The 18257-nt window shown below is 37.0% G+C and overlaps 1 protein-coding gene across 8 annotated transcripts in view; it reads left to right on the top strand.

The window, feature by feature from the left end:
- LRBA (LPS responsive beige-like anchor protein) overlaps positions 1–18257 on the top strand; it is a 420612-nt gene that overhangs the window by 45651 nt on the left and 356704 nt on the right. For all 8 annotated transcript variants that reach the window (XM_060778857.2, XM_060778855.2, XM_060778851.2 and 5 more), the window contains exons 6-15: positions 1328–1449; positions 3372–3498; positions 4244–4363; positions 7155–7301; positions 8500–8697; positions 9492–9625; positions 12113–12221; positions 12327–12479; positions 13942–14110; positions 15961–16040. In XM_060778857.2, coding sequence (XP_060634840.2) covers positions 1328–1449; positions 3372–3498; positions 4244–4363; positions 7155–7301; positions 8500–8697; positions 9492–9625; positions 12113–12221; positions 12327–12479; positions 13942–14110; positions 15961–16040 — 1359 coding nt within the window. The remainder of the gene's footprint in view (positions 1–1327; positions 1450–3371; positions 3499–4243; positions 4364–7154; positions 7302–8499; positions 8698–9491; positions 9626–12112; positions 12222–12326; positions 12480–13941; positions 14111–15960; positions 16041–18257) is intronic.

Genomic DNA, 18257 nt, shown 5'->3' with positions numbered 1-18257 from the left:
TTGTGATGGAACTGTATAAGCCCCAGTTCCTTTTATTAGGCTGCCTTACCCACAGTTTGAAAATAGTAACTTTTCTGTTAGTTTTATGAGGGTAGAACTTAAGAAAACCTTTCCTAGTTTGAATCAATAAGTTTGCCCACCCTTTGCCTGGGAAGTGGAGCCATCTTTAGTTTAGGGTTATTACCACAAGGGAATCTTGGAAGCAAGATGTGTGTGCAGTTGGTCCCAGTGAGATCCAGGCTTGGACAAGTCATTTCAAGACAATAGCTAACTAATGAATCCGGGAACCCATCCTATCTCTGGTTAGTGACAGTCTGTGGCGTTTCCAGCACCTTCAGCAAGGTGCCAGGCCTCAATAGGAGGGACTTGCTCTGGCCTGATCATCTTGGGCATTGGGTGCCACAGAGGCTCCTCTACCAGAGCAAGGCAAACTTTGTCCTTCGTCTCCAGAATCATCAAAGACCAGCAACATCAAGAACAACCAGTTGTCTTCAGACTTTAAAGTATGGACTTGTCCTGGGGAAAACAAGATAGTGCCTGGGTGGCCCAAGACCAATTAATAAATCGTTGTCCATTCTTAAAAGCAATAGTGTGGACATTGATTTTATGGGATTCCTTGCTCAAACAGGAAGGCAATCCAGCATCACCCAACTTGATAGAAAGTCAGGACACGTTAATGCTAAAGACAATTAAAGAAGCTTGGGTGCGACAACACAGAACTTGCCTATGTATTTTGCAAGCGGGGGTATATTTTTTTCCTTACTAAGATGTATGTGTGTACCCTGTATATGTGTCTTCAAGTTGTATGTTGACTTATGGGGACTCAGTGAATTTCATAGGTTTTTCTTAATCAAGAAGCTTACACCCCTGGTATTCCTCCAAACAAATCATTGCTGAACCTTCTTTCAATTCAAGAAATGGCAACGCTGTACACTGTAGGTTTACTTCTGTGTATATACTGCAAGGTGAGTACATCTAGGTAGCAAAAGCATTGTATTTAGCATTAATTAGGAGTAATGAAAGCTAAGGTCTGTCTGAAACAGAAATAAACAGAAATTTCCAAGAAGTTTAAGACAAAAGAAGACTTTAGTTTTTGATAACTTCCATTTTAGTAGAGTTTAGGTATTCTTCAGTATTAGATATCATAAGTATGATCATGTCTACATTGCTTTTACAGGCTCCCTCATTATGACTTCAGTATGAAAGCAAATTTCAATATCCATTCCATTTACTTTAAAAATATAAATTCTTGACTCCATCCCTTTCTGTATTCCAAGTCCCTTGTTTTATGGTGATCAATTGCTTTATATTAACTTATTTTTTCTAGGCAATTGCCTTACCTCCTATAGCCAAGTGGCCCTATCAGAATGGATTTACCTTTCATACCTGGTTAAGAATGGACCCTGTAAATAATATCAACGTAGATAAGGATAAGCCTTACTTATATTGGTATGTATATATTATTTTATATCTTCTGAAATGTGTTTCTTTTAAAGATGATGTTCACCAATTTATTGCCTATTTGCAGTTATAGCGTATTTATTTACTTACTACATTTATATCCCGCCTTTCTCACCCTGAAAGGGACTCAGAGTGGCTGTACAAAAAAGCAGAAATTTGATGCCATAGCATACATACAGTATAATAAACACATACACATTAAAATGGAGTTAAAACATCAATGTTAAAACCAGTTATTAAAATCATGTCATCCAAAATCAAATCCACGGCCATTCCATTAGTTATTTCACTATTCCATATTCTCATATTGTACTAACTGGCTAGCCAGAAGCTCTCATAACCATGTTTTTACTTTGTTCCTGAAGGTCAGGAGGAAGGGGCTGCTCTTATTTAGCCAGGGAGGGAGTCCCACAGGTGAGGGGCCACCACTGAGGAGGCCCTGTGTCTTTTTTTTTTTTTCAATATTCTTTATTGAAAGATTTTCTTTATGTTACAAATCAAAATGAATAGGTTGTGTAAAGAAAGGTAAAAGGGGGAGTGCATTAGAGATAAAAAAGAACAGTGGAGGTAATAGGTAGAAAGGTGAAGAAAGGGCAGGTAGCGTGAGGGATAGGGTAGAAGCAGAAAAGAGAGATAAAGAGGAAGTAAGAAGGGGAGGGGAGGGAAAGGAGAGGGGAGAGAATAGCAAGAAAGAAGAAAGAAAAATAATAATTAAAATGAGATTGGAGACAGATGGAAACGTCTCTCTCGTTGACTTCCTTCGTATCTTCCGAGTGGATATTCCTTTTCCTTCTTTCTTCTTTGTTTCATAATCCCTTATCTTTCTCTCTTCTATTTATTGTCCTGTATTCTTACTCATTCGATCTGTATAGTTTAGCACTCTTGTCCAATCAGTTTCTTTTATCGGGGTTCCTTTACTTTTAGTTATCAGGTATGTTAATCTGTCCATATTTTTGATATCTAGTACTTTTTCAAACCAATCTTTTATCTCTGGGGTTTCTTCTTTCTTCCACATCTTCGCATAACACATTCTTGCCGCTGTATTCATTAAGAATAGGAGTTTATCTGTATTTTTTTCAATTTTCTCTTCAATTATTCCTAATAGGAATATCTCTGGATTAAACTGTAGTTTTATGTTTAAGATTTCTTGTGTTGTTTTGTGAATTTTCCTCCAATAAATTTGCGCTTTCTGGCAGGACCACCACATATGATAGTATGTGCCGTCTATTCTCCCACATTTCCAACACTTACTACTTAAATTTTTATTTGAGTTGCTTAATTTTTTGGGAGTCAGATACCATCTATGTGCCACTTTTAGCCAGTTTTCTTTCAGATCTATCGCGTAGGTGTATCTAATCTTCGTTTTCCATATCTTTTCCCATTCTTCTTTCCTAATTGTTTTGCCCAGGTTTTCATTCCATCTTTTGATATATTTTTTCTCTCCATCTTTTTCTGAGTCCCATTCTCTAAGTTTCTTATATATTTTTGTAATTATCTTTCTATTGGTATTTAATATCTTATCCCAAAAGGACTCTTCTTCCTGGAAACCTAGTGTTCTATCTTTCTTGAAGCATTCGTTTATTTGTCTGTATTGGAACCATGAGGCCCTGTGTCTTGTTCCCACCAGTTGCCCCTGCGAGGGAGGTAGAATCGAGAGCAGGACCTCCTCGGATGATCTTAACCTCCAAGATGGTTTATAGAGGGAGATACATTTGGACAGAAAAGCTGGGCCAGAACTGTTTAAGGCTTTATAGGCCAAAGCCAGCACTTTGAATTGTGCTCAGTAACGGACTGGCAGCCTGGCATATTTAAACTGTAGTTCATTTTTTTGTGAATAATAAGCTGTATTATATATAATAATGCCATGTGAATTAGTGCTAAATCTTATCATTTTAAATATCTTGCTGCAGTTTTCGAACAAGCAAAGGACTTGGTTATTCTGCACATTTTGTTGGAGGCTGTTTAGTTGTGACCTCAATTAAATCAAAAGGGAAAGGCTTCCAGCACTGTGTAAAATTTGATTTCAAGCCCCAAAAGGTGAGTTTTGCATTCAAGTTACTTGAATTTTACAAAAGTACATATAATGTACTATTTGCTTTTAATTAGTTTGGTTCTTTTTTCTACCATTGAATGAATAATTTGCTATCATAACCTATGCAATCTGAAATTATATTCTTTTAAAACAAGAAGAGACCTTGTTTTACCTATGGACAATCTCCTCATCAAATATATGTAATGGGCACAAGCACTTTCAGCACCAGCAATCAAAGAATAGAAATTGTGACTCCCATTAACTGCTTTTGCTTCTACTTTGATTTTACTGTTAGCATTTTACTGTTTAATTATATTGTATTGTTTAAGCTATTGTTATATATGTATAATTACTTTAATATATAGAGTAATAAAGAACTTGTAGTAAAAAATAGAAAGTGTTTTAAACCCAGCAAGAAGATATTCCTTAAGTTACACTTGTCATGGTACTTTTTTCCAGTGAGTTTACTTTCTATAACATTATTTCAGTGTTTCTCTAAATCAGTGATGGTCCAGTTTAGAATACTGAGCTTTCCTTCTCCTATAGCCAAGTGGCCCTACCTTTCATACCTGGTTAAGAATGGACCCTGTAAATAAGTAAGTTAGAGACCAGATTTCAAAGTGATGATCTCATAGCAAATGCCAAACATCACTTTAGACCAGGCAGTTAGACTGATTAATATATTATGTGTTCTAATTTAAGAAAGTTACACTATAGATGTAGTCTAACCCATCTGCATTTCTTCTGTAGTGGTACATGGTTACCATAGTGCATATCTACAACCGATGGAAGAACAGTGAGCTCAGATGTTATGTGAATGGAGAACTGGCATCTTATGGGGAGATAACATGGTTTGTCAATACTAGTGATGTAAGTATTTATCAGTACTTATGATATAAGTAAGTAACTATGACAGATAGATCAAACTATTGTACTACTGCATCTTTTCCCCTCTTGTTGCTTTTGATGGAGTAGAAATAAATGAGCAGGAATTGGGGGAAAACTCTTAATCATTTTGCACCCCTTATAGAGTTCTTGGAGGGCTGTCAGCCCTGAAAAATATTTGGAAGTATTTCTTTGCCACAAAATGTCACTGTGTGGTGGTCTCTCCCTGAGACATTTTAGGCCAGTGGTTCTCAACCTGTGGATCCTCAGATGTTTTGGCCTTCAACTCCCAGAAATCCTGACAGCTGGTAAACTGGGATTTCTTGGAGTTGTAGGTCAAAACACCTGGGAACCCACAGGTTGAGAACCACTGTTTTAGGCTGATAAGACACCTTCTTTCTATCACGAAGAGAAAGAAGTTACATTCATGGCCATTTCCTGGAGGAAAAAAGTGTTTTCTTTGTCTAAAATGGGTGATTAAAATGATGTAATTGCTGAGGTCAACAATATTTTTTCAGTTTTCTCTTAAGTTGGCAGTCGTGAGGATAACAAAAATGGTCCTGGCCCTGCATGAGGTCAGTTACCTGCACTTTCCTCATTCCTACTCTAAATGGACACAGATTCTGTCACTATACTTTTATTTAAATAGGCTTTTTTCCTCAGTGTTTTAGTAGTGACTTCATTAATAATAAAATAATAATAATAAAATTTTATTTCTAACCCGTACCTCTTTCCCCGAAGGGACTCAGGGTGGCTTCCAATTATAAACGAAAACATGGCAAACACGACTTTGGCTGAAAGGTTATCAATCAGTCAGTCAGTCAGTCAGGCATCATTGATTGTACTGAACAGTTAAAATCTGTATTAAAATATGCCTCTTCAATAAATAAAATATGCCTCTTCATTGACAACTTGGTCCACTAAGATGGCAACAGTGCTATTATTCATTCTCTTCTCCATAAGCCAATGAACAAATGTAGGCTTTTAGTTCTTTCTTGAGGAGAGGAGTGAGGGAGCTGTTCTGATTTCTTCAGGGAGGAAGTTCCAGAAGGAAGAACACTTCTGAAATTCTGCTGAATATAGAGTGTTCTCTTACTTATTACAGGGGTTCTGTTCCATGACCACCCGCAATAAGTGAAAATCCACGAAGTAGGGATGCCCTATTAATTTTAATATTTATACATTATTTTATATATTATTTTCTTACCTGTGCTTCTTTACCCACCTCTCAGCCCATCCCAAGGGTGCCTGCCTGCATCCCTGGCCTCCACAGACCCCTGTAGAGCCTCCGGAGCCACGCAGGCAGCAGCAGGCCAGAGAGGCAGGTCTTCCCCACCATGCCTCAGGCCACTGCAGGCCGGGGTTCCTGGCCTCCACCAGACGTAAATATTTTATAGTTTATATTAACATTTTCAAAAACTCGCAAAACAGCGAGTCCACTAAAAGTGAACCGCGAAGTAGCGAGGGAACACTATGAAGAAGGCCCCTTCTCTCGTTCCCATCAGCTTGAAACGGAGGTAGGATTGAGAGGAGGGCCCCCTCCGATAATCGCAGAGTCGGTGCCGTTTATAAATAGGGATGTGGGATGTTAAATAGCCTGGGTCCAAACCATTTTACTCATGCTGACACTGTGTAAAAATATACATCCTCATAGAGTTAGAGTTAATGTATAATAGGGTGGTTCTAGCATATGAAATGAAAATTAACTAGTGTGTGTTTAACTGATATCAGGTCTTTGCTACACCTGTGTAACATTTTGACTACAGTCTTGGTATTATTATAGAAATCACTGTGTATACCTTAAGAAACCCTTCTAAAATTTTCACTTTGGTGCAATTTTATGTGGATATTGCTGCTAATTATGTGTAAAATTCTCTATTTTCTAATGTGTACATTACACATATCTATGTACACATACATATTATGTTCACATACATGTTTTTCACATTTATTTCAAGCATTATTTTGCTCATATCAAGCATTTTCTTTAATTTCCCCAATATATAAATTTTTCTTTTGGACAATGCAAGGACAGGTTTCAGTGCAGATGCCCATTGTTGTTTTAGGAGGTATGAATTTGGTAGCTTTGTATCAAAATTCTACCTGTATGGATTTCTTTCCCATCTCTAGTGTAAGTGCATATTTATGCAGCCAACCCACTAGCTTAATTATCCAAGTACAAATTGCTCTAAATAGCAGTGGCTCTCCAAAACCTCACATAACAATCTTGCACAACTCTACTTCTTTTTTAAAATTGAAATGTCAGGGATAGATACAGCAACATTGTTCCTATCATTGGGCAGATATCCTCAAAATAGAAATGGAAAACAAAAGATTGTTTTAATACAATTCTAAAATCTGTTTCCTTATCCCTTCCCCATACCAGACGTTAGCTATGGATATGAAATAAACAAGAAACATGGGGCTTCCCCATTCCCATCTGCATCAGTGCTGACATGAATACCTTAGAGGCAGACAGATATTAAAATGCATTTTAATAATAAGAATAACAATAACAATAACTCTATTTTTGTACACAATACAATAAAAGACAATACAATGGCATATTAAAGAATAATTTAAGCTCAAAAGAGTGCCCAATAACCTATGGTGAGAATATGCTACAAAATTAAACATTAAACATTAGGTTGCAATTATATATACACACACACACACACACACACACACACACACACACAATATTCTAAAGATTATGTTGTTAACACTAACTGGATTTTTATTGTCATTTACTTGAATATTCTGTATTTTTTCTTAGACATTTGACAAATGTTTCCTGGGCTCTTCAGAAACAGCAGATGCCAACAGAGTTTTTTGTGGCCAGATGACAGCTGTTTATCTTTTCAGTGAAGCTCTCAATGCTGCTCAGATTTTTGCTATTTATCAACTTGGTTTGGGATACAAGGTATTTCTTGTCTCTTTATTAAGATATTTCTAGATCAGAATGGAACTAACGAACATGTAACTGAGCTATTTCAAAAAGGTTCTAAAACGACATGCAGATTTTCAACTGTTTTTTACCGTTTTCTTGCATTGAACATCTTCAGAATATCACACTACCACTGGAAAGCATACATAAAAATAACCACGATTTTATTTTATTCAACGCCAGTATGTAACCAATAAATTTATCGTGTCTTGTGTTTACCTGCATTTATGTAGACACTGGTGTCAATGTTTTCAGCAGGAAATAATAGTTATAAAATAGAAATGGCAATCATGATTTATTTATCCTTTTTGTAATTGTACATTAATTGTTAAAAGTACATTTGTATTGAATTTGGTTTCTTAGACCTATTCTACACTGCCAAATAATCCAGGTTATCAAAACAGAAAATCCACATTATCTTGATTTGAACTGGATTATTAGTCTACAGTGCTATATAAACCAGTTCAAAGCACATAATGTGGATTATCTGCTTTGATAATGGCAGGGTAGAAGTAAAGAATCCTTTACTTGTTTTGAAAGTTTTTTGTGATAAAAAACAGTTTTTCAATTATTTGTAACTTATTGTAATTAGTGTAAATAAAAAAATAAATCATGTATTAGCATTATGAGAATGAGCCACGGTACCTCTCCTATGTCATAGTGGTAAAAAGTCTTCGGTTTTGTGATCACAATCCCTGATCCCATCTAAAAAGCTCCCACACCTGGTGTGGGTCTTCTGAAAGATCCAGGTCTTTCCAGAAGATGAATTGCCTTGGCACAAAGCAGGGTTTTCCCTGCTTTGTGCTGAAAGCTTTAGGTTTTCCCTGAAGCATCGTCTGGAGGTCCCAGGGGAAAATGCGGGACAGCGTGCACTATAGGTGCTATCTGGATGCACCCTATGAAACTAGAGCTGATGAGGTCTATGCAATGCAATCTTCTGAAACAGCACCTCGAACAATCCCAGGAACAGGCATAAAGACCAAGACACCAAGAAAAAAAAGATATATTTTATTTTGGTTGGGCTGTGTAAGAATAATAGCAGCTATTTCAAGAAATGCATTTTGAACTTCTAAGGATAAATTGTCTGCAGGTGGTTGTTTGCATGTAAATATCTTTTCCAACCCCATTCTATCTGAGGATGTTAATTTGTATCTACAATTTGCTTCCATTGCAGGGAACTTTTAAATTCAAGGGGGAAAGTGATCTCTTCCTTGCTGACCATCACAAACAATTACTGTATGATGGCAAGCTCTCTAATGCTGTTGCCTTTACATACAATCCAAGGGCTACAGATGCACAACTCTGCTTAGAATCCTCACCTAAGGACAACCCTTCCATTTTTGTCCATTCACCACATGCCCTCATGCTACAGGTATTTTAGTGTTCCTATTTTCCGATTCAAGAGGATAGGATTTTTCTTTGCTCCTTCTCCCTTTTATCTCAGTGGTTCTTAACCTAGGGTCACCAGATATTTTTTGCCTTCAACTCCCAGAAATCCTAACAGCTAGTAAACTGGCTGGGATTTCTGGGAGTTGTAGGCCAAAAACATCTTGGGACCCCAGGTTGAGAACCACTGCTAGCTATTGTACTCTGATTTGACTAACAGAATCATAGAATCATACAGTTGGAAGAGACCTCATGGGCCATCCAGTCCAACCCCCTGCCAAGAAGCAGGAATATTGCATTCAAAGCACCCCTGACAGCCTCTGTTTAAAAGCCTCCAAAGAAGGAGCCTCTACCACAGAGAGTTCCACTGCTGAACAGCTCTCACAGTCAGGAAGTTCTTTTTAATGTTCAGATGGAATCTCCTTTCTTGTAGTTTGAAGCCATTTTTCCATGTCCTAGTCTCCAGGGAAGCAGAAAACAAGCCATATGATTTATAACCTGCCTGCTCCATCCTTAAATACATTTGTTTTGGGGAGTTGTATGCTCTCCCTTTTTTCTGTAGCTCAGATAGGCCAAATGTTTTTAATGCCAGGTAGATTTATTTTAACTGATTTTCTTTGACACTTCTTGTTAGTTACATATGTTTTTGTTCTCTTAAATTTCCTGTCTTGTCAACAAGATTACAATTTTTAAGAGATTGTCCTTGAAGCATTTGAATGCTTAGAGGTAGTCCCACAACAACAATATCCATTTATTATCTGTTCATCTCGGCCTTGACAGGATGTAAAAGCTGTGATAACCCATTCTATCCAAAGTGCAATGCATTCCATTGGAGGTGTGCAGGTGCTTTTCCCTCTGTTCGCACAGCTGGACTATAGGCAATATTCATTGGATCAACCTGACACAACTGTTTGGTAAGATTTTTTTAATTCTCATTTTAAATTCTCAGTATGTTTTGCCTGTTAGAACAAAAGAAATCACAATTTTTTAACAGAAAAATTCTTATATTTGACTTTTCTGACCAAGAAACTACTGTGACTAGGCTAAGTTGGGTTAGCCTTGACAAACCGCATCAGCTGAATAATCAAAAATCCACATTAAATGATTGACATGCACATCTAAATATAGCCAAGGTGAAGATGTCATGACAGCCAGTTTAGCTTTATGAAAAAAAAAATATCCCCAAATAATGCAATTATATTGCAGCATTGGGGACATTATTTATATTTTCAAGGTTAGATCATTCTGAATCTCTTGTACAGAGAAGACCTTGAGATGAAGTCAAGATTACTGCCACCAAGTCTTCTACACAAATGTGTACATCATTCAGTAGCTATGTAATTTATGGAGTGAGGGGGCGGGGAATAGAAAATCTCTTTCTCAGGGATGAATTCCTTCCTGTCAAAGTGTATGTGTGGTGCGTATGTTATTATTTTTTTTTATAGAAATGCTAGTTATAACTAAGGAGAGCTTGTCTTCCTGGCCCAGTACATGATCAGTGAAAGATGCCTTGTATATCCAAAGTAATCCAGCTTCATTTTGCAAGTCTTGAAAAACAAAGCTAGAAGGTTTCAGGCGAATTAATGATGATGTTCTGTAGTATAAACTTTAATGGCCATTGTGGTACCAATTTCTTATTAAGACTCTTTAAGTTCCCTTTGTGAACATAAAGCGGGGTATAAATATAATAATAATAATAATAATAATAATAATAATAATAGTAATTGGTGTTGTCGCTTTTGAAAGCAATTTACAGTTTCTGCTGTTTCAATGGCAGCATGTTAAGGAAAGTACAGGAAGAGCATGGAGTATAATTTCAAATTTTTAAATAATGCCTAGTACAACCCCTCATGCTATCCTTCTTTTAATGCTGCCAATGCATGCCAGTATAAAATTTAACAAGAAAGTCAACAGGAAAGCTTTTTATGATGCTTTACTATTAGCAGTAATATTAGTTAAATCACATTTTAAATTAATTTGATTCTGTTGTTAGTTTAATACTGTTTTAATCTCAGATTTTGTGTTTTTATTGTAATTTATTGTGCTCCGTAAACTGCTTTGAGTCGCAGTCTGGGTAAAAAGCAGTGTATAAATAAAGTGATTAATGGAAAAATTGTTTCTGATTCTTCACTTCTAATGAAACATCTGAACCAAGATATGTTTTCCCCATCTCTGAGTCACTTAGGGCCATTACAGTGGTGAACCTGATTTATATGTTACAGATCAAGAATGTGTTTGAATATATGTGGATATCTGCATTTTCTACTTTCTGTCCAGTTTGCTCTTAGATTGGGAATGAATTAACCCATAGTGAGTTATCCATGATGGTAACTTAATAACCTTGATTGATAATTCACAGTCCTTCCACGAGCATTAATGACAGAGTGAATCTGAATTAATGACTTGTATATGCTCGAATATAAGCTGACCCAAATATAAGCTGAGGCACTTAATTTTACCACAAAAAAACTGAGAAAACGTACTGACTTAAGTATAAACCGAGGGTGGGAAATGCAGCAGCTACTGGTAAATTTCAAAATAAAAATAGATACCAATAAAATTACATTAATTGAGGCTTCAGTAGATTTAATATTTTGAATATTTACATAAAACTGTAATTTAAGATAAGACTCTCCAACTCTGATTAAATCATTATTCTAACCTTCTTCAATGTAAATGTGCTTACGTATCCTTCCAATAATAATAGAGTAAAATTATAAATGTAATAAAAATAATAGAGTAAAATAATGTAAATGTAATAATAACAATAAATTGAGTAAAACAATACATGTAATAATAGTAATAGAGTAAGATAATAAATGTAATAATAACAATAATAGAAGCCAAGAGTGGCCTTTTCAGCCAAAAAAGGGCGGCTTATACTTGAGTATATACAGTAGTTTAATTTTTTACTAAAATACATTTCAACTGCCCTTCCCCCTTGCAGATACCAAAGTACAATGATATTTATTAGAGAAAATAAAATGATAATATTAATACAAAATCATCACTATGAGAGATAAGCTGGCATCGATCAAAACAAATAGCAAAGTTCGCACAGGTAGCCTTTCCTGGGCATTATGTTTCATAAATGGAACACACATGCAGAGAAGCTTCCTCTCCCTAAATATCATACAATGTACCTAAGTTACTTGGATCCTTCCCAATAATATCACGTTTCTAATGTAACTTAAGATTGTTGCACCAGAAGGATGAATGCAGGAGACTGTGGTTTTCTGGAGAGAAATTAGAACAGTTTGTGAAATATGTAAAATTAATTGTATTTGCTTTTAATGAGTGTTGTTAGATTTGGAAGAAGATAGTTCGGAATCTAATATTGTTCAGCTTTGCTTTTAAACATTAAATCTTGTAATACAATATCTCAACACTGTATTTTTCAGTTCCATTCTGTTGGCTTTCATCATGGAGTTGCTGAAGAACTCAATAGCTATGCAAGAACAAATGCTTTCTTGTAAGGGCTTCCTTGTCATAGGATACAGTCTTGAAAAGGTAAATGCCTTCTTCTCCCCTTCCTACTTTGATTCTGTCTGTATTTTGACTGTACTAAATGTTGCCTATATGTTGCCTTCAACACATTTTCTTCTTTCTCTACAGTCTTCCAAAGCACACATCAGCAGAGCTGTTCTAGAACTTTGCCTTGCTTTTGCTAAATATCTGAGCAATTTGCACCATGGTGTGCCCTTGCTGAAGCAGCTGTGTGATCACATTCTCCTTAACCCTGCAATATGGATTCATACTCCAGCCAAGGTAGAATGAAAAATATTTCCCATGTATATGTTAAAAAGGCTTGATGTGCAGTAGCGATCATTAATGACTGTAGGCATTTGAGGTCTGGAAAGGCTACTTTTAAGGGAATGCAGAATTCAGGCATTAATGTGCCTGAATATGCTTAATATATGACATCTGTGAAGAGACATGATATTAATGAGTGATATATAAATGAGAGGATACCCCAGCATACCACAGCTATCAAACAAGAGATATGTAGGGTGTAATCCTGTTTATGCACAAATAATATACAGCAAATGTTGTTCTAAATGTTATTATATTGAAGCCTTTGGATTTGTAATTTCTTAGGACCTCATCACACAAGGTAGGGGGAGAGGGAGGTATCATTTTCTTCTTGTTGCATTACGCCCCATCACTCAATGTGTCTCTGCCAGTTTATTGTTAAACCATTCATTTTATTCCTCCTCACACAGGCAGCTGTTGTTGCCTCCCATTCCATCATCTATGGAGTGCCTATGTAACAAGGTTTCCTCCTCTTTTTTTCTTTAAATTGCACAAATGCAGAAGAGCTTTCAAAACAGGAAATTATTAGTAAGGCAGAATTTCAAAGGTTCAAAGTTGCACAGTTACAGCAACAAAAATATTTTTAAGGAGAATATAATTATTTACCAGTCCTTTTCTGTCTCTGAATAGTAATTGCAGCAGAAAGGAGCATTGGGGGACATGAAAAGACCACCATCATCTAAGGATAGGGAGCTGAGTGAAACAGATTCCAATCTGTCTTTCAATTTCATCCATTTCTATACACTAGGGAGACAGAGTGCCACAGGCAACCCATGGAATGAGTTTTATGGGATCCATGGGATTTCGACTTTGAAGTGTGTAGAAATGGAGGGCATGTTATGTGTGATGAGGTCCTCAGACTCAACTTGTTTGTGTCATTGATATTGATCCATGCCTCCCTCCTTCAGAAGGAGGAGGAGAAGGGAATGTGGAAGGCAAGTTCCTGTGCCCCCATCGGGCCTGGACCTGAGGTTATTGCACTTAAGAATGAACATTGAAAAATATGGGATTTCGACTTTGAAGTGTGTAGAAATTGAGGGCACGTTCTGTGTTATGAGGTCCTCAGACTCAACTTGTCTGTGTCATTGATATTGATACATACCTCCCTCCCTCAGAAGAAGGAGAAGGAGGAGGGAACGTGGGACATGAGCTCCTTTGTCCCCATTAGGCCTGGACCTGAGGTTATTGCACTTAAGAATGAACATTGAAAAATATTAAGTCATTTTTTAAAAAAAAGTTTATGCATAAATGGCCCCTGGATGTAATTTCAGTTTATTATTTGCTGGCTTATTGCTTGTCTAATTTGTTTTATGACTTATTTTTTTCTCATACAATTTTTGATAGAATAATCAATGAAAAATTGCTTATGTATACAAAGTTTTGGTTAAATTCTTGCCTTTTTAATTGGATCAAACAGATTCAACTGACTCTGTACACTTACTTGTCTACTGAGTTCATTGGCACAGCTAATATATACAATGCAATTCGACGAGTTGGGACAGTTCTACTGGCAATGCATACTTTGAAATATTACTACTGGGTAGTGAATCCTCAGGATCGCAGTGGAATAATTCCAAAAGGTTTAGGTATGAGCAAATATTCCTTCTCTTTATCAGTATCTCTAAGTAGTATACTTTTTAGTAAATATATTTGTTTCTGTTTGACATCTAGAATCATAGAACACTACTTTTGAAATGTCAAATAGCTTGATATGGGCAGGATATGTGAAGCATGTGGTAAAATTGTATTTTGTATAAATCTTGTTTTTTTCTGTTAGATAAGAGAAATATCTATAAATGAAAAGGAACAAAAATGTAATGTGTTTGGTGACTTGCATGTCACTTCTGCAGAAACTGCAGGTGAAGATAAATTTGGACAAAAGTGGAAGGGTGTGCTCTGGCCCAGTTTTTTGAGGTTAAGTGTTTGTCTCCATGTCAAGAAAATGCGCACAAAAATATTGCAATAATTTTGTAGAATATATGCCTCCCTTAAGACTGGTTATGAACACAGTATACTTCCCATACTTCTTTCCTAGATTTCTAATTTCTGATGGAAGGATCTCTGTGTAGTAGGCTTGGTTGATCTGGTTCGGAAGTTTCTAAAATCGGAATGAATTTGTATTTAAATGATTTTAGAAACAATTTCGAGCCATGCTGGAATAGTGTGAGGAGTAATTACGAATTGAAACAATTTACCCATTTTTCGGAATTATTTTTGTATGTCTGGTGCAAACTTTACAATCTCGCAGTTTCCCTGGCCTCCCTGGCGATGTGGAAGGGCAAGGTGGGCATGGCTACGCCCAGTTCTTCCTGAAGGCCATTCCCCCAGTGGTCGTCAAGAAGTGCAGGGCGTAGCTACTCCCACCTTGCCCTTCCGCATCACCGCTTGTTGCCAGGGAGGCCAGGGAAACTGTGAGATTGTAAATCTGGTGCAAACTTTACAATCTCGCAGTTTCCCTGGCCTCCCTGGCAACAAGCGGCGATGCGAAAGGGCGAGGTATGTGTGACTATGCCCAGCTTCTCCTGAAGGCCATGCCCCCAGTGGCCATCAAGAAGAGCTGGCCGTAGCTACGCCCACCTCATTTTCCTGCCTGCCATCCATCGCCATTCAGTCATCCAGGGGAGGCAAACTGCGAGATTAGTTTTAAAATCTCGCAGTTTGCCTTTCCTGGGTGAGTGAATGGCGATGGATGACAGGGGAATGAGATGGGCATGGCTACGCCCAGCTCCTCCTGAAGGCCACGCCCTCAGTGGCCTTTAGGAGCAGCTGTTCTTACCCACATCCCACCTCGTCCCTATTTGCATCGCCGGGCGTGCAAAGCCGCCGATGCAAAGAAGAAGGAGGTGGCCGTGGGAAAGAACAGCTGTTCCTGAAGGCCACTGAGGGCGTGGCCTTCAGGAAGAGCTGGACGTAGCCACACACACCTCGCACTTCCGCATCGCCGCTTGTCGCCAGGAGGCCAAGGAAACTTCAAGATTTTAAACTAACAGGGGGAGAGACACCTTCCATTAATGAAGTAAATGAAGCTATTCAGATTTTTGCTATTTCCGATCTTTTTTTCAAGAAAATTTGAGAAATAATTTTAAAATTGAAACGCCAGCGCCCCCTGTATACAAAACGAGTTTAGAACCATTTTTTCTTGATCAACCAAGCCTACTGTGTAGTTAAGAAAAATCTAGCAATGTTCCTTAAATTTGAATAAAAATACTCACATTTGGAATTTTTGGTTTGCTTTTCATTAACATTTTAAAATAGAACTGAACTGAGAAGTAATTTAAGTGTTCTAGGTTACCTAAGAATGTATACTGACTTTCTCAGTGTGTAAGTATGTGTATGAATTTGTGATGATAAAAACAGTATTTCTTGTAATTGGACCCAAATGATAGGAAGTTGTGGATTTTATGCTCTAAAATATATATTTATTTTCTTAATAAAGATGGACCTCGTCCTAATCAGAAGGAAATTCTTTCTCTACGAGCCTTTTTACTGATGTTTGTCAAGCAGTTGGTAATGAAGGTAAGATGGCTGAAATTCATGGTAGGGCTGTGTCATTGTCACTTTCTTTGGAAGCTGTTCTGTATTGCACTTCGGTTGGTTAAATTTTTGTATGAATAATACATACCTCAAAAAGGAAGAGGGGTGCCATTTCTTATTAGTGGAGCCCAGGTGTACCAAAAGAAGGGCATATTTGTGGTGGCATTTTAAAATTACTTCATCTCAGTGGTACTTGCATTCTTCTTTGTTCGCAGATTTTAAAACTGCAAGACTAAATATAATGACATGCTAATGCCATCCATAATGTAGTATCATGTTGTGCCACCAGTCACTACTGAATTAAGATGGCTTTAGCATGACATATTCTCAGAAATAACTTGCATATTTTGATTTTATTTTCCTTCAAACTGATGAATATGCCACACAGAAGATGATTAACCTTAGATTGTGGTTTAGTTTTGCTGTGAAACCAGTAAAATTGATATAATGAATTACACTAGTGTGTTGTGTTAAATAAAGGTAACATTAATAAAGCTTCTTGGTGACAGCCTTTTCCCATGTTACGAGCTAGGTTTATTTTGATTGGTAATATTGATACCTGGAAATAACATAAAGAATATAACCTATAGAGTATACTAATAAATGCACATTTTAAGATGTAAAGTTAAGATGTATTAAAATGTGCAAGTTATCAGATAAGTGTCTACAAGATAAGAGAGCACCCTCTGGGCTTGACTGAGAATAGAGCCATTGAGGTGCGGTGATGGCTGATGCAATTGACTAGCTGATGCAATCCGGTTAGAAGACCATCAGAAGTGATGATTTAACTATGCACAACCTGTTTATATTGTGCCCAACTGTCTAATAGGAGGAGAGGATTGTTGATGCAAATGAGGTGGAAAAATTGGTAGACTGGACAGAAACTAGGGAAAGAATAAAAAGAGTAAAAAGGAGGTAGCAATTAGATTGGTTCTGCTAGTATCTAATGTATGAAGGGATGGATGCCATGCAGATTTCAAACTGATAATGCTATTTCTGTCTTTTTAACTAACCAGATAGGCTGATAGCTATTGCTAGTAAATAATATTTAGGCTATGTTAAAGAGATGCAGCTCTCAGTATGTTAAAAGGGACAAATGGCTAAAGCTGTATGGTTTAAAATGAGCGTATAATTGCTAGCTTGTCGTGCAATTTAATGTATGTCTTAATTGATACTATAGAAAATATGAAGGTACCTGATGATGCTATACAGTGTGTGCTATTCTGTATGCCATGCACAGGGATGTAATGTGACTCAAGCTCCCAGGCACTTCCGTGTCTGTGTTTCTCTCTAAGGGGAATATATATGTACATTCCTACATTTATATTATATTAAATACATTTGTCTTACCACTTTGAGTACCCCTAGGGGTGAGGAAGGCGGTATATAAATACTGTAAATAAATATTAAATATAGCAAGCCTGAACACTTACCAAAGAGCTTGTGCATTACGCCATACAAATGTCCTGCATTTCCAAGTCTTAAGAATGCTTAGGTGAAGTGTTGATGTTAGGTTTGTTTGTGTGGTTTTAACCAGCAACAAAAGTTAGATGTCTAAGCATCTGGACCAATGTTTCTCAACCTGTGGGTCCCCAAATGTTTTGGCTTTTATCTCCCAGAAATCCTAACAGCTGGTAAACTGGCTGGGATTTCTGGGAGTTGTAGGCCAAAACACCAGGAGACCCACAAGCTGAGAACCACTGATCTAGATGGTAAGAAAGGTGACTTCAGACAGAATCAGATTGGTTGACAAATGGCAAGTGAGCAAAGTTGGGAACCATACCTATTTTATGGAGGTGCAGATACATTTTTTCTAGTTTTTGGAGGAGACTGGAGGAGACAGCAGTATTAGATTTTTTGAGATCTTTATAGCTTTATAGCAGTACATTCCTATACTAAGAATATGATTTGCACACAGGCACACAAGGAATCTTAGATTTTTTTATGGCTAGCCTTTTTATGAGGTAGTAGCATATCTGTTCTGTGTATTTGCTGTGCCGAGTGCAAGTTGAACACCTTCTCTCCAAATCACATCAGAAAGATATCTTGACTCATTTTCAATTCTGGACCTTTTACAAACTTTTCACAGATATTTGAGCCTTTCTCCTCAAAAATGTGATTGGTATTCTGTTGTCATTATTTTTTCTTAGACAAATAATTCTCTGTTCTCAGACATATAAGCCAGTTTACAGTTATGTC

Source organism: Anolis sagrei, chromosome 5 (assembly GCF_037176765.1).
Source record: "Anolis sagrei isolate rAnoSag1 chromosome 5, rAnoSag1.mat, whole genome shotgun sequence".
Lineage (NCBI taxonomy): Eukaryota > Metazoa > Chordata > Lepidosauria > Squamata > Dactyloidae > Anolis > Anolis sagrei.
Note: the sequence above shows the minus strand (reverse complement) of the source record. Positions and strands in the feature narration are given on the sequence as shown.